The sequence below is a fragment of the Culex pipiens genome, chromosome 3, assembly GCF_016801865.2.
Source record: "Culex pipiens pallens isolate TS chromosome 3, TS_CPP_V2, whole genome shotgun sequence".
Classification (NCBI taxonomy): Eukaryota; Metazoa; Arthropoda; class Insecta; order Diptera; family Culicidae; genus Culex; species Culex pipiens.
In genome coordinates this window covers 143,799,071-143,812,209 of record NC_068939.1, presented here as the reverse complement: position 1 = coordinate 143,812,209, position 13,139 = coordinate 143,799,071, and the positions used below count along the sequence as shown (strand labels likewise).

The window sequence follows — 13,139 nt, the reverse complement described above, 5'->3', positions numbered from 1 at the left end:
TTGAACGGAGGATGATTTCCACAAAAATAAAAATCTGAAAATAACGGTTGGATTTTGTCTCAATTTTTGGAATCAAAAGCTTAAAGAATGATTTTGAGGCTGGTATTGTCAATCTCGTGGTCTAAGTTGGGGTTTGCACTTTTCGATAGGGACTTTATTTTTAGATTTTGAGCCGTTGTTCAATTGGAACGATATCCAGGACTATAAAAGTTTAATAAGGGGACACCCGTCCAATTTATCGCCGGTCCACCGTCTGTAACTAAAACTTCCCCCAGCACAAATCCCCACGGAATACCCTCTGAAGTCAAATGACAGCACGTGGCCAGGCCCTGCGATGACCACCCCTCTCTGGAAAGCCGGCGGGAAAATAAAAATTGGAAAAGTTATCTCATATCACAAGTGTCTGAAGTTAAATATTTACCGACTGATGCTCAACGCGCTTTGTGCCTTTTCTCTCTTCAGCCAGATTGTTCGATTCACAGGATTTGTGCGGAAAATTGGAACGCAATAACGCGCACAGAACAACAACTTTGCGCCAAACAGCCGCAAGCGGCATTCCATTTCGGTTGGTCTCGTGCACTTGATCTGCTGCGGGACATTGAAGTTGGTTTCTGGTGCTTCTGTTTAACAAAGCGGAAACCATAATTCGAAAATCGATGGGAAGTGCAAAGATCTTATGGGAAGGTTATTTTTATTCATTTCTAAATAAATAAAGAGAATGAGGTTAGCATGCAGATTGCATCTGCAGATTGCTTTTTTTTTTTTTTGCTATTTCTAAGATGATTCATCACACGGAGATGATTGTTAACCCGAAATTGCTGACCACCAGTGACTAAAATTAACTTAAAAAATAGTTGGAATTTCCATTTTTGTTGGTTAAATGGCCGAAAAAAATTCTAGCAGTCGACTGCTAGAATATTTTTTTCAGAAAATTAACTAAAAATTTCTTGTTTTCAGCTGAAATATTGTGGAATATTCTGTTAAAAACTGGCTGGGACATATTTTTCAACTATTTTTCAACAATTTTTTTCGTTGTATCAACCGAAATATTTTTGCATGCAGCAAATTATTAGTGGTTTATAACAAAACATTTCTTAATTAGACATAATTTATGTAAGTGTTGATATATATTTTCTTTAATTATCTAACGATATAGGCTGGGCCGAATTTCTAGCTATATTTTAACTAATGTCTTACTTGAATACAGAAAAATATTCGTACATGTAGTCAATAATTAGCTGTTGTTAGCAATATTTTTATTGAATTTGCAGTAAATTTTGTAATAATGCCTCACAAATTAATGCTAAGTGTGTTTATATTCGCATTATTTCTGCCTAAAAATTTAACGTTTTGTACTATTTTTTTTTTGCATTAAGTCATTAAATTACTGTTAAAAAGCATCAAAACAAAACTTTTTTTAACTGTTGTTATAAAACATGTAAAGTTTTACTAATGTTTTAAAAAATTACGTTGCATTTATCTATAAAAATGATAAAAAAGCATATTACAAATTTTTCGTGAATTCCTTAAAAATAGAAACCAAGCAAAATTTTCACCAAGTTTTAAGCTTATATTTTTATTATGTTGTATAAAATTAAGTGTTGTATTCACTTACCATCACTGTGAAATCATCCGATAAGTCATCATCATCTACAACGGTCTCAGGTTTAGTTATTTTTCGTGTGGTGGTACACAGAATTTTCACCAAAGTGAACCTTTTGCTGCAAATAGACATGTGAAATTTATTAGTAATTTAATACAAAATTCCTAATTTCGGCTATAAACTGAAAAAAGGAACGTAAATTAATGAGGAAAGGATGAGGAAAGAAGAAATATCAATAATGATACTTACCAAGCTTGCATTAATTTAACAATTACTTTTGGCAACACACTTTCACTGCATTTGATTCAATTTATTCAACGTACTCCGATTCCTGAAAAAAAATTCTGAGTTTAACTTTCCAGTTTATTGAGCAGTCGTAATGCAACAAAACTTTCAAGATAATAATTATCTTCTTTATATATTTTTATTTTTTGATATTTTACTTCATCTCTATTTTTATGATGTCGTGTGTACGCATTTCAATGTATTTTTTAATTGATGATTCTGAAAAAAAGAATGATTCATAAAGATTTTATCCGTCGTAAGCACGAAGCTTTTTAATGATTCAGTTTTCTAATAAGAATCACATAACATAAATTATTGTGCAGAAATAAACCCATACTTACTTGGATTAACCAACATTTTGTTAAATTTGCCCGGGCTGCTCTATCCGTGAAGAGTTGGCCCGCATCTCCCTTCTACTGCCCTCTCTTTCCGTCAAACATTCGTATAACGTGTTCAACTCACTCGCATTAGAGGTCCTCATGGCGAAAGTCGTCCTCTTGCTCTTCATAGTTTATCACCTGCAAAGAAATCATCAGCAAACCTACTCACCAATTCTACCTCCCCAGTTGCAACACTTTGATTTGCCACTTCAACATTAGCCAAATAGTGTAATTTTTACCTTTCACATCCTCTCACTTCATAATTAACAACACAAACTCCACAAATCGACCGCGCTTGTTCGAATCTTGACTTCAAATGACAGACGTAAACAAACCCAAGTTCATCTTTTAAATATTTAACCAATTGTTAATTTCATTCAACCAGCAAAATTTTTAATTTCCTAAAACCAAAGCTAACAGTCGAGCACGTTCATTCGAGTTCGGGAAATCTGTTAGCTTTTTGCCTATAGCATTTTCAACAAACAGGTTATTAAATTAATAATGAATTTTGGTTAATTTAACTGAAAATTGGCAGTGACAAGTACGTTTTTGTTAAAATTTACGAAAGTAAAATCAACAATTTTAATTGTTAAAATTTCTGGGCACAGTCTCTCCGTGCAGTTTTTTTTTTGCGAAATGTCCGAAAAATGCTGTAAAATGCATGGAGAAAAAAGAGTTATCAAAATCGTAAACAAGCGTTCATGAAAATGGGAACCTCGAACAAAGTGTTCAAATCCCATGGTACGATTTTGAAAAGCGTACCATGAAATTTGAACACTTTGTTCGTGGTTCCCATTTTCATGAACGCTGGTTCACGATTTTGGAAACTCTTTTTTCTCGGTGTGTACAACACATTACCTCTCCAACATCCAAAACCCCAAATTAGTTGGAAAATCGTACAATCATTTTTTTAATCTAAATTGTTATAACATTTTATTCCCATTTCTTGTTTCTCTTCCAGGTAACCATCCTCTTCGTGGGCATCCTCGTTACCGGCGTGATTGGTAATCTAATCGTATGTCTCGTCATCATCCGGCACCCGGCGATGCACACCGCCACCAACTATTACCTGTTCAGCCTGGCTGTATCGGATCTGATTTTGCTGCTTCTTGGTAAGTCATTGACCTCTCTTGAGGCTAAACTACAATGTTTATAAACAGTTTATAATGGATTGTAGCATGTCCTCAAAAGCACAACAAAATTAAAAATCAACCTCACCTGAGTCAACCACCTCTCTCAGAACCTTGTCACGAACGGTATTACCAGGGAAATTGTGTTTCCCAGAAAATTCGTTTCCTAACTTAATCGAAGCTAACGCTCCACACCTGGGAATCACATCTGGCATTCATCAATTGAATTACGATTTCGTTGCACCATCCCCACAGAGAAGGACGATAATCTGGTCATGAACTTGTGAATCCGAGCTCCTCAAAAAAGAAGTCCTAGCGGCCAAGGCCCTTCGACGTGCCAAAAAACTTTTCCACTCCCACGTGTGCATTCGAATACAAAATTTCTTCCGGAGTAATCCACTTAGATGCGTATGGCGACGTCACCCGCAGGGTTCGTGACTCCCGTCTCTACGTTGACAAGTCACGTCACAACCGCTTCGTTTTGTCAGATGGCGTCCGCTGAGAGTCAACTTGACGACGCCACTGGGGGCGGAAACTGGATTAGAGTGGGGAACCTCTTGGAAAGGAGGCGAAAGCTGGCACAGGAGATTCAATGCGATGTGGAGGAAATTTCAGTAAAATTGAGATGGAATTCGCATCGAGCAGGAAACCCGTTGAAAGAAAGTTTAAACTAAGATATTTTCATTTTTGAAAGAGTCGATACGTATATGAGCAATTCTCTACCAAAACCGGAAATGGATTTAATTTGTATTTTTCGATTAGGCTCAAACTTTGTGGGGGCCTTCCCTATGACCAAATAAACTATTTTGTGTGATTGGTTCATCCATACAAGTCTCCATACAATTTTGGCTGCTGTCCATACAAAAATGGTATGTAAATATTCAAACAGCTGTAACTTTTGAGTGAATTTTCTGATCAATTTGGTATCTTCGGCAAAGTTGTAGGTATTGTTGAGGACTTTTGAGAAATTTAGTGATTTTTCACGCTCAAAAATTGCAAATTTCACGGGTACCTTAATTTCAAAACACCAAATTTCACGGAAATTTCGCGGAACGTGAAAATTATTAAAATAACTATGAAAATTTCATGTTAGACTTTCAGAAAGTACTTTTTATGCTTAATTACATATTATTTTTCAATAAACTAAAAAAATCTTAACTTAATTTCAACGTAACACAAAAAATTATTTGATTAATTAAAAAAAACCACATGGTTTATGGATGGGCTCTATAAATATTTTCAAACAAAAAAATGTAGGGCATGCGTATTGTCATTTATTGAGCTGCTTTTTAAATATTCGACTAATATAGCTTAACAGTTTTCGCTGATTTGCTACTAATTTAACATATTAAATTTTATTGAATTTTAAATCAAAGTCAAATTTAACAAAACAATCTTACAATTAAAATAACTTTTTTGCGACATTTTGCCCAGTAAAAATAGCTTTAAGGTTTTCATCTCACTTTTCAAAAACTAAATTAAATCTGTAACAAAATCTTCAAAATTTTATTCAAAATCAGAAAACAAAAAAAAATAACTTCCACGGAAACCATCCACCCAAATAATCAAATATCGTGAAAATTAAACAGGCTCAGAAAAATCTGAAATGTTCTTAAAATGTGATTTTGAAGATAAAAAAAAACTATTTTTTAATCTTGAATAAACCAAGCATGAATCTTTCAACATCTTTTAAAATTATATTTTTCAAAATTCAAATTAAATAATACCGAAATCTGGGGTGAATCGGGACTACAGTCTGAATAGGGACAGCATTTTTTAGAGCACTTAAAGCTTTTAAATTTGGATATGGATGTATACATTTTGTTGGCCTGAGTCTGTTCTAACCGAAACCAACCAGAAAAATCAAAATATTGTGCTCCAACATGGTAAAAACTGCTGTCCCAATTCGCCCCATGTGTCCCGATTGACCCCAGTTTACGGTAGCTAAATTGTTATAATGCCGAATGAAAAAAAGTTAAATTCAGATAGTTTCCTAAGAAAAACTGATAAACTATTGTTTATAGTATCAAGAAAATAGCAAAATATTTTCTCAATATTTTTCTTCCTCTTCTCTGATGGAATTAAATTTTTCAATCTTTTTTTTTGCTCCTCCGGATATATAATTGATCGGAAGAAAAGGGTAAGACGACTTTATTCACTGAATGTGAATATTTGCTTTTAATTGATTTCTAAAAATCAGTACAACTTAAAAAATCTGTGCAATCTTTAAAAAATAATCACGATATACTTGTTTAGTCAATTTTAAAAAGTTTTGGTTGAAAGAGACAAAATTTATAAAAAATAAATTCCTAAAATATTTTTTCTTCTTTGACTGATTTTTGTTAACATCATTTAAGTATTCACAGAATTCACTTCTCAGTAAATGTTGTATCAATTTCATGTTAATGTTTGTTTTGCTAACAATTCTTCAAATGGTTCATACGCTTTTCAATTTAAATCTTATAAAATTTACTTTAAAGGTCTTTATGATTGAAATATTTATTATGTTGTTATTTTAATGAATTGATTTGAGAAAATTGATAAATTTCACGGGATTTCACGGAAATCTTCAAATTTCACGATTTTCACGCTGTCCGCGAAATCGTGAAAATTCACTAACCCTAGTCATAGGGAAGGCCCCCACAAAGTTTCAAGTCAAATCAAAAAATACAAAAATTAAAAATGGTCAAAATCGGCCGATTTCGTAGAGAGTTGCTCATATGCAAATATCTATTCACTCAAAAAATATAATAATTCAACGATTAAATTTGATGAACCAAAAAACTCCAAAAGTTTTTTAATACCTTCATCAGGGGTGACATTGGGTCTGGAGGGTGAGATTGGGTCATAAAAATTTCAGCATTTTTGTATGACCCAATCTCACCCCCCAGACCCAATGTCACCCCTGATGACGGTAGTTAAACTTGAATTTTGACAGTTCCCTTATACAAATTTAGGCTTAGAAAAATCGACCTGGATTTCATTTCCTTCCAGCGGACCCTTCAATTAGAGGCTCAGGTTGCCAGTGTGTTTACGAACTTCTTCTCTACGTAGAATGATGAACTGTGGACACACGATAGCCCGTGTGATGTTTATGGATGACAGACACGTCGATCATCCGTGGGACTTGGCAACTGATAGCAATTTAATTTCACAGCTAATTTCCTGTTTCAGTTATTTGTTTCTTCTGATTTACGCACCTCGTCCGGTGTCCGGTTGTTGACGTGAAACTTTGTTTCTAAGCGAGTTTTAATTAGCATATAGGTATGTGTAGTAGCTGTGCTGATGCAAACCACGTAAAGGGTTATAAATTGCCTATTTCTGGAGTTTTTTTTAAAGGTCCAATCAATAAAAAATCATGTTTTATTTGTTTTGAATACTCAAAGTGGTTTCAGAAACACCCAAAGCAAAAATCTTCAGAAAAAAACCTCTGGATTTGTTTAAGCTCTTACATAAACCTTTGCAATTGTCCTCACATGCTCCATTTTTGTATTTTTATCATTCTTTTTTAAAATGTTTAATTCATTTTGGTTTGGTCCTACATAAAACTTTTGTTGAGCAGCAAAGTATTTTTAAAATATGGCAGGATTGTCAGACCAATTTTTCAACTCTCACCTTACTGAGGAAGGCTAAGAAATCACTCGAAAAATGAAAGTGTTAATTATACACTTTTTCTATGTCGGATCTTAGATAATTTACTAAAAGTATGACCCATCGTTGGATAGGTAAGAACTTTCCAATGTTCCACAAATTTTAAAGATCTGATAACCCTATCAAAAATTATAACACTTCAGCGCTAATTATACAATTTTTGAAGTCAGATCTCTGATATTTTGACGAAAATGATATACGGATACATCATGCTACTATTTTGACTAAAGATACTACATGTAATTTATATATACATTTGAGGAAGGCATCAACCAACTATAGGTGGATTAAGTACACAGTAAAAAATCATGCTAATATTACATCTGGGAAGGGTTACATCTTTTGTGTCAGAAAAAATGTGTTATTTTTCCCCTGAAAATGCGTAATTTTCCCACTTATCTGGATTAATGCCACTTTGTCGGTCTAAATTGTGTAATACGTAAAATTGTCCAAGGAACCGACCAAAATGTTTTCAGATATAGACACCGTCAAAATGGCATTTTAAAGTTTCAAACAACTTTTTCAAAGATAGGCTAGATTTTTAAACTTCTTACTACTTTTTATTGCAAGGCCAACTAATGCCCTTTCATTTGCGTCCAAACAGATAAAATCGCTTGAAATGTTATGATTTTTTTTAAATGTGGTTTTTGCGAAAATAGAAGAAAATGGCCATGTTTCGGACCACCCTAATGCAACGTAGGTCACCCTAATGGCCAAACAAAACAATATCGGTTTATTAATTTCGGCCAGGGAACCTTCAGAAAAAAAAAGTTTTTTCCATTAAACTTAAACTTCACTTCCCGGTACGAGAATCGAACTCACGACCTCTGGATTGGAAACCCAACACGCCGCTAGTCGAAACCCATCCCCTACCGGTCAGTATTCCAAGTGAGCATATTTACTCTTTTAAGGGATCTGACTTTGCCGAGCCAGACAGGAATCGAACCCATCACCTTCCGCTTACAAGGCGAAACCCGTAACCTCACGGCCACGGAAGCTCGGCAAGTTCCCTTCCCTAAGGTGTAGTGATAAGGTCCAGTTTGTGGTGATATTTCGTATATTTGGTGATTTATTTTGACATAATCACACAAAATAATAACCCAAATGGCCTTTTTCACTCAAATGTCAATTTTAGCAAAATTTAAAATCATTATTGACATAACTGTTTCGTTTTTAAAATAGTGTTCCAAAATACATTCATTATTGTAGCCACCCTGTACACAGTTTTGGCGAACTGCAAAAAACTATCATGACAATATCTTCAAAACATACCAAACTAACACCATAATACATAAAAAAATCAGTTGGTTAAATACATTTCAGTAGTAGTTGACATTGGCCGTATGCATTTCAAAAATGTCAAAAAAATCAATGCTGATTTTTTTAGTAATTCAAATAATACATCAATAAAATAATACCAAACCCTTAACAAATATTTTTATAATATGACCCAGTTTTTAATTTGTATACCTTCTAACATTCCGCGCAGCTTGTCACGAAAAAGGCTTCTCGCATTCCCACTCTAAGCCTCCGTTCTCGCTCGAATTATTGTCACGTGTGCGTTTTTACGAACGATTGAGTTTGGAATATATTGCGAAACATTGAGGAATATCATTCATTCAAGTATTCTGCCAAGGTAGAGCGAAATGTTTGCAGCGCCAGGAAACAGTCGCGCCTTCGCCCTCTCAAAGATCAACAAGAGGCACGACGTGAACCCTTTCTCGAGGTATTTACATTTCAATCGAACAGCAGAGTCGTTCGAATGTCAAATTTATTCCCCGACTACATGGCGTGACTAAATCGGCTGAAATATCGAAACCCATCAATCGCTCGTTAGGCTTTGAACGCCCCGCTTGCCTTTGCAAATTGATATATATTTTGTGTTTCGCTCGGGACTTCTTCGACCAAAGGAAAGGTCTGGGAAAGCTCTTATCGATATAGTTTTTCTCGGTTGTGCTAGTTAAAAATGGTTCCGCAAATAAGGTGAAATTTTAAGTTACAGCACAGATAAACAGACCTGAAAGTCGCACATTCAATCACGGTATACTTTTGTGGATTGGATGAGCTTGCAATCAACTTTTTTTTGCCTTCGTTGTTTCCAAAGTTTCCCAATGCCACGCCAATAAGTAACAATTTTCAAAAGATTTTCCACCCTTTTGCAACCGACAATCCTGCCTAACGAACGCACCCAAAAAAATAGTCCTCCAATGTTTACCCTTCCAAATCATTCGTAAACTCAAACGTCGAACGTAGAATGCTCGAAAGCAGGACCTTTTTCCCGCCGGAAGGCGAAAAACTTCCCAAAGGCCACACGCCGCTCTGTGTTGGTATGCACATGTGTTGTGTTTGATAAACAGTGTTTTCTGTTTATCCCCACAATCAGGGGAGGAAAACTCCACCCAATGTTTGATTTTTTTTTTGTCTGGACGACGGCAACGACGCCAGGGTGGTAGCAATCATCATAAAACATAATCCGCTTCGAGGATATCCAAGGTCTATTTTTGGACGGACGGCCATTGATCGCTGAATCAACATGAACTTGGGCGGACAAAAGGTGGAGTCTGTTTGATTTGGAAACCCTAATAGAGTTATAAAATAGGCAGGTTTTTAAATAAACAATTCACTTTTCCGGCTCTCTGCAAGAAATATGTGAATTTAATGCCAACATCCATGTTTTTTTTCAAATTTCATGGAATAAAATTTAATTTAAAAACTAACTTAATCCACCTATGTGGTTGGTGACTTCCTCACTCCTTACTTAAAAATGGGTTACATCAATTCAATTCAATTTATTTTATTTGTAAATAATCAATTTACAATTCCGTATTTCTTATAACCTAATTGAGTTTTGGAGTTCCTTTCAACTATGATTTGAACTATAATTAATTTTGATGTAATTGGATATTCTAACAATGAATTTGGCAAGAGAAGGAAAAATTTAAAAAAAACCTTCTAGAATAAGTTACATCAAAATCCGGAAATAATTCACTTTTTTTTTATTCTTTGTTATAGAATTTAAAAAATGCCATGTAAATTATGAGCTCTTTGAAAACAATCAAGTACACAGAAAACTTGGTGTTCGGTACACAAGCAAATAAATCGAAATGATCTGGCCTAAAAAGTACATAAATATCACTTAAGTGATCATAACTTGAGACAGGGTTACCAGATCTTCAAACATTTAGACTCGATTGAAACATCTTTTATTTACCTATCCAATGATAGGTCGGATGTTGGATCCGAAAATAGCTTTCATACAGTTAAGCAGACATGCATCGGCACTAAGAGCTCTTCTTAACGGCACTCAGCTTGTTCTGGTTGGCATTTACGTTTAAAGCACTGTTTTGCTTGTTGCCAGTTAAAAACGTCTTGTTTTTAGCATGAATAATGTGTAGAAAACATTGGTTCATTGGAAAAACCGACTTCAGGTATATTTTCATGTGACTGTTCTCATAAGCTCTCAAGAAGAACTTCTTAAAAGCTCTTTGAGTGCACTTAACGGTTCTTTCCCTATATCTCACTTGGTTTATAATATAGCCTCTCAGGGCCTTCGGGAGCCTTAAAGATAAGCGTAATTAGTGTACTCTAAACACTGGCACAACAAACTGGGAATCATCTACGCCAAATGCCAAACAAGTTCCTTTAAAAGAGGAGTTAGAGCGGATGCACGTCTGCAGTTAAGTGGCCATATCTCGGGACAGAGAAACAAATCAATGCTAAAAAATAACAACGTGACATAAACTATTTGAAGATTTGAATAGAAAACAAAATTGCTACAACATTCACTATGAATTTAATGCTACGAATCCTGAATTGGAGTAGATTAAAATCAGTCGAACTAAAAAAGCAATATTTAATCTCCGTGTTTAAGTATCAACTATCAAGTTTTTAAACAAATTATTATTAAAATTTACGTAACAAAATAAAGAAGAATGCTCAGATTTATGTTTTCAAATGGATTGAATTATTTTCAATGTTCAAATAATATCAAACGTTCCTGTAGCAGTCAAAATTCTCCACGTCGATATCACAAGACCTGGGTTGGAAGAGGCGATTAGGATATAGAATTAAATAATTTAAGAAGATATTAGAAAGAACTGAAAATTCCATTGAAGTAGAGAAAAATATTGAAAAATCATCAACACAGTATAAAAACCCAAGGGTAAAATCGCATGCAAAATCACCTTTGTGACAAAAGTCATTTAAAATTACTCACTTCATCTGCAGTTTTTCTACAAACAAATAAAGTTGCAATCAACGAGATTCAAACCCCGTACTCGCAAAGAATATTGGCGCCCTAGCCCGCTCTGCCATCAGGGCGATGAAGAGTGGACAAGATAAACGCCATTATGAGCTTGATATTTTGGTTAAGAAGGTTTCCAATACTGATAGCAGCATATTTCTGGGTGTAATATTACATAAAATTATATAACATAATGTAAACATTTTTTACAAACGGAATCGAAGTAACCACAGGCGTGTATCGTTCTTTTTGCGACAAGACTCCGCCTCCCGGGTCTCCTAAGTATGAAGGTATGGCACGGGGAGAGGGCACCGAAAACCTATATTAACACTTAGAATTTTTTGCGTTCGCCTCGGGATTCGAACCGGCGACTCCGGATTGTGAGTCCAGCGCGCGGTCCGATTGATCCACACAGGCAAACATTTTTTACAACCATTCCTTTTACACGCAACTTAAATACTACATTTTTTGCTGTGAATGTGGCAATCGCTATTTGTATTACAGTTTAAAAGCTTTTTCTCGAAATTTTTATTAGATTTAATAATATTTTAAATCCCTGCAATAAAAATTTCAGTGTTATTTTATTACAAAATAAATAATTTATTTAAACTTGCTATAATAAATTTTACATCATAACATAATTTTCGATCTTGAGAATCTGATCTTTTAAGAATATGAAATTGCATCGTAAAATTTTCAAATATTATTTGCCTAACCAATAAACGTTATTTTTCATTCAACGCCGTCTGTTTCCTCAATTAAATTATCACATGGCACGTAAACAGCTGACACTAAATTTGAATTTAATTTTCATGGGTTCCTCCGTTGTGGCCATCCTTCGTTAATGATTTTGGTTCAAAGCCCAACTTCGATTGAATATTCCGAAAACATTCCTTCGGAAGAATGCTTTCTTGGATATGCTTTAATTGGTTCTGAAGAGATGATGATTTCGTCCTTCTTCGATGAGAATTCAATTGAAGTCTTGGAATGACTTGTTAAACTACTTAGAATTTCAGTACGTCAGACAACATTCAAGCTAATCCACTGCTATGAACATTCTCAGACGTAAACTGCTTTGGGGCCTTCACAAGAATTTCCCATCTTTTCCGTCAGGCAGAAAGCACACAGTTATTCAGGGACAATTAATTATTCATCCATTGTGCGCACACACGGTCAACAGAGGTGACAATGGAATGGCGCGTCCTTCGAGGCCGTCACTTTGAGTCACTTTGGTCGACATAACCTCAGTACATGTTTTGTTTCGAAAATTGCCAATGTTTCTTGTTCATCCAATTGTTTCAAGTTGTATGATAAGACACGTTGGATTACACATCGGTTCCACATTTTTCCCAGAGGCGTAAACCCAAAAACACCACCGTCATCTGCAGGAGATAAGAAATCGCTCGAGCGTTAGACAAGGGCATCCCGAGCGGGTACAAATTGTGACATGAAGAATTAAATTCCATCATCAACACGTGTGCACGGGGAACGTGGCACGGGTGATTCTTTGCTTTTTCGCGAACATTTTCCGAGCGCAGAAAAACACACTTTATCTCGCCCGGAAGAGTCCTTCGTTGGACACTTCCTAAGAGTTGAGGGGAGGACTGTTTGCAAGACGGAACATTTCTAAGAAACATAAAATTTTTCCCAGGAAAATAGTCAAGCGAAGAAAAGCGTCTTTGGAAGAAAGTTTTCTCACTTTACGCTTGGAAATCGGTCCCAGTAGTTTTTCAACTGTAGGGTAAAGGGTCCAAGCTTGGTCAATGAGCATCAAACGAACTTTATTTGTCACTCGACGTTCCCAAACTATCACCACCTACCCTAGTGGTTGTAGCGGAAAATAGATT

The 13,139-nt window shown here is 35.2% G+C and overlaps 1 protein-coding gene across 3 annotated transcripts in view; it reads left to right on the top strand.

Annotated features, from left to right (window-relative positions):
* LOC120415908 (neuropeptides capa receptor) overlaps positions 1-13,139 on the top strand; it is a 148,569-nt gene that overhangs the window by 54,065 nt on the left and 81,365 nt on the right. For all 3 annotated transcript variants that reach the window (XM_052710221.1, XM_052710220.1, XM_039577553.2), the window contains exon 3: positions 3,230-3,380. In XM_052710221.1, the coding sequence (XP_052566181.1) occupies positions 3,230-3,380 (151 nt within the window). The remainder of the gene's footprint in view (positions 1-3,229; positions 3,381-13,139) is intronic.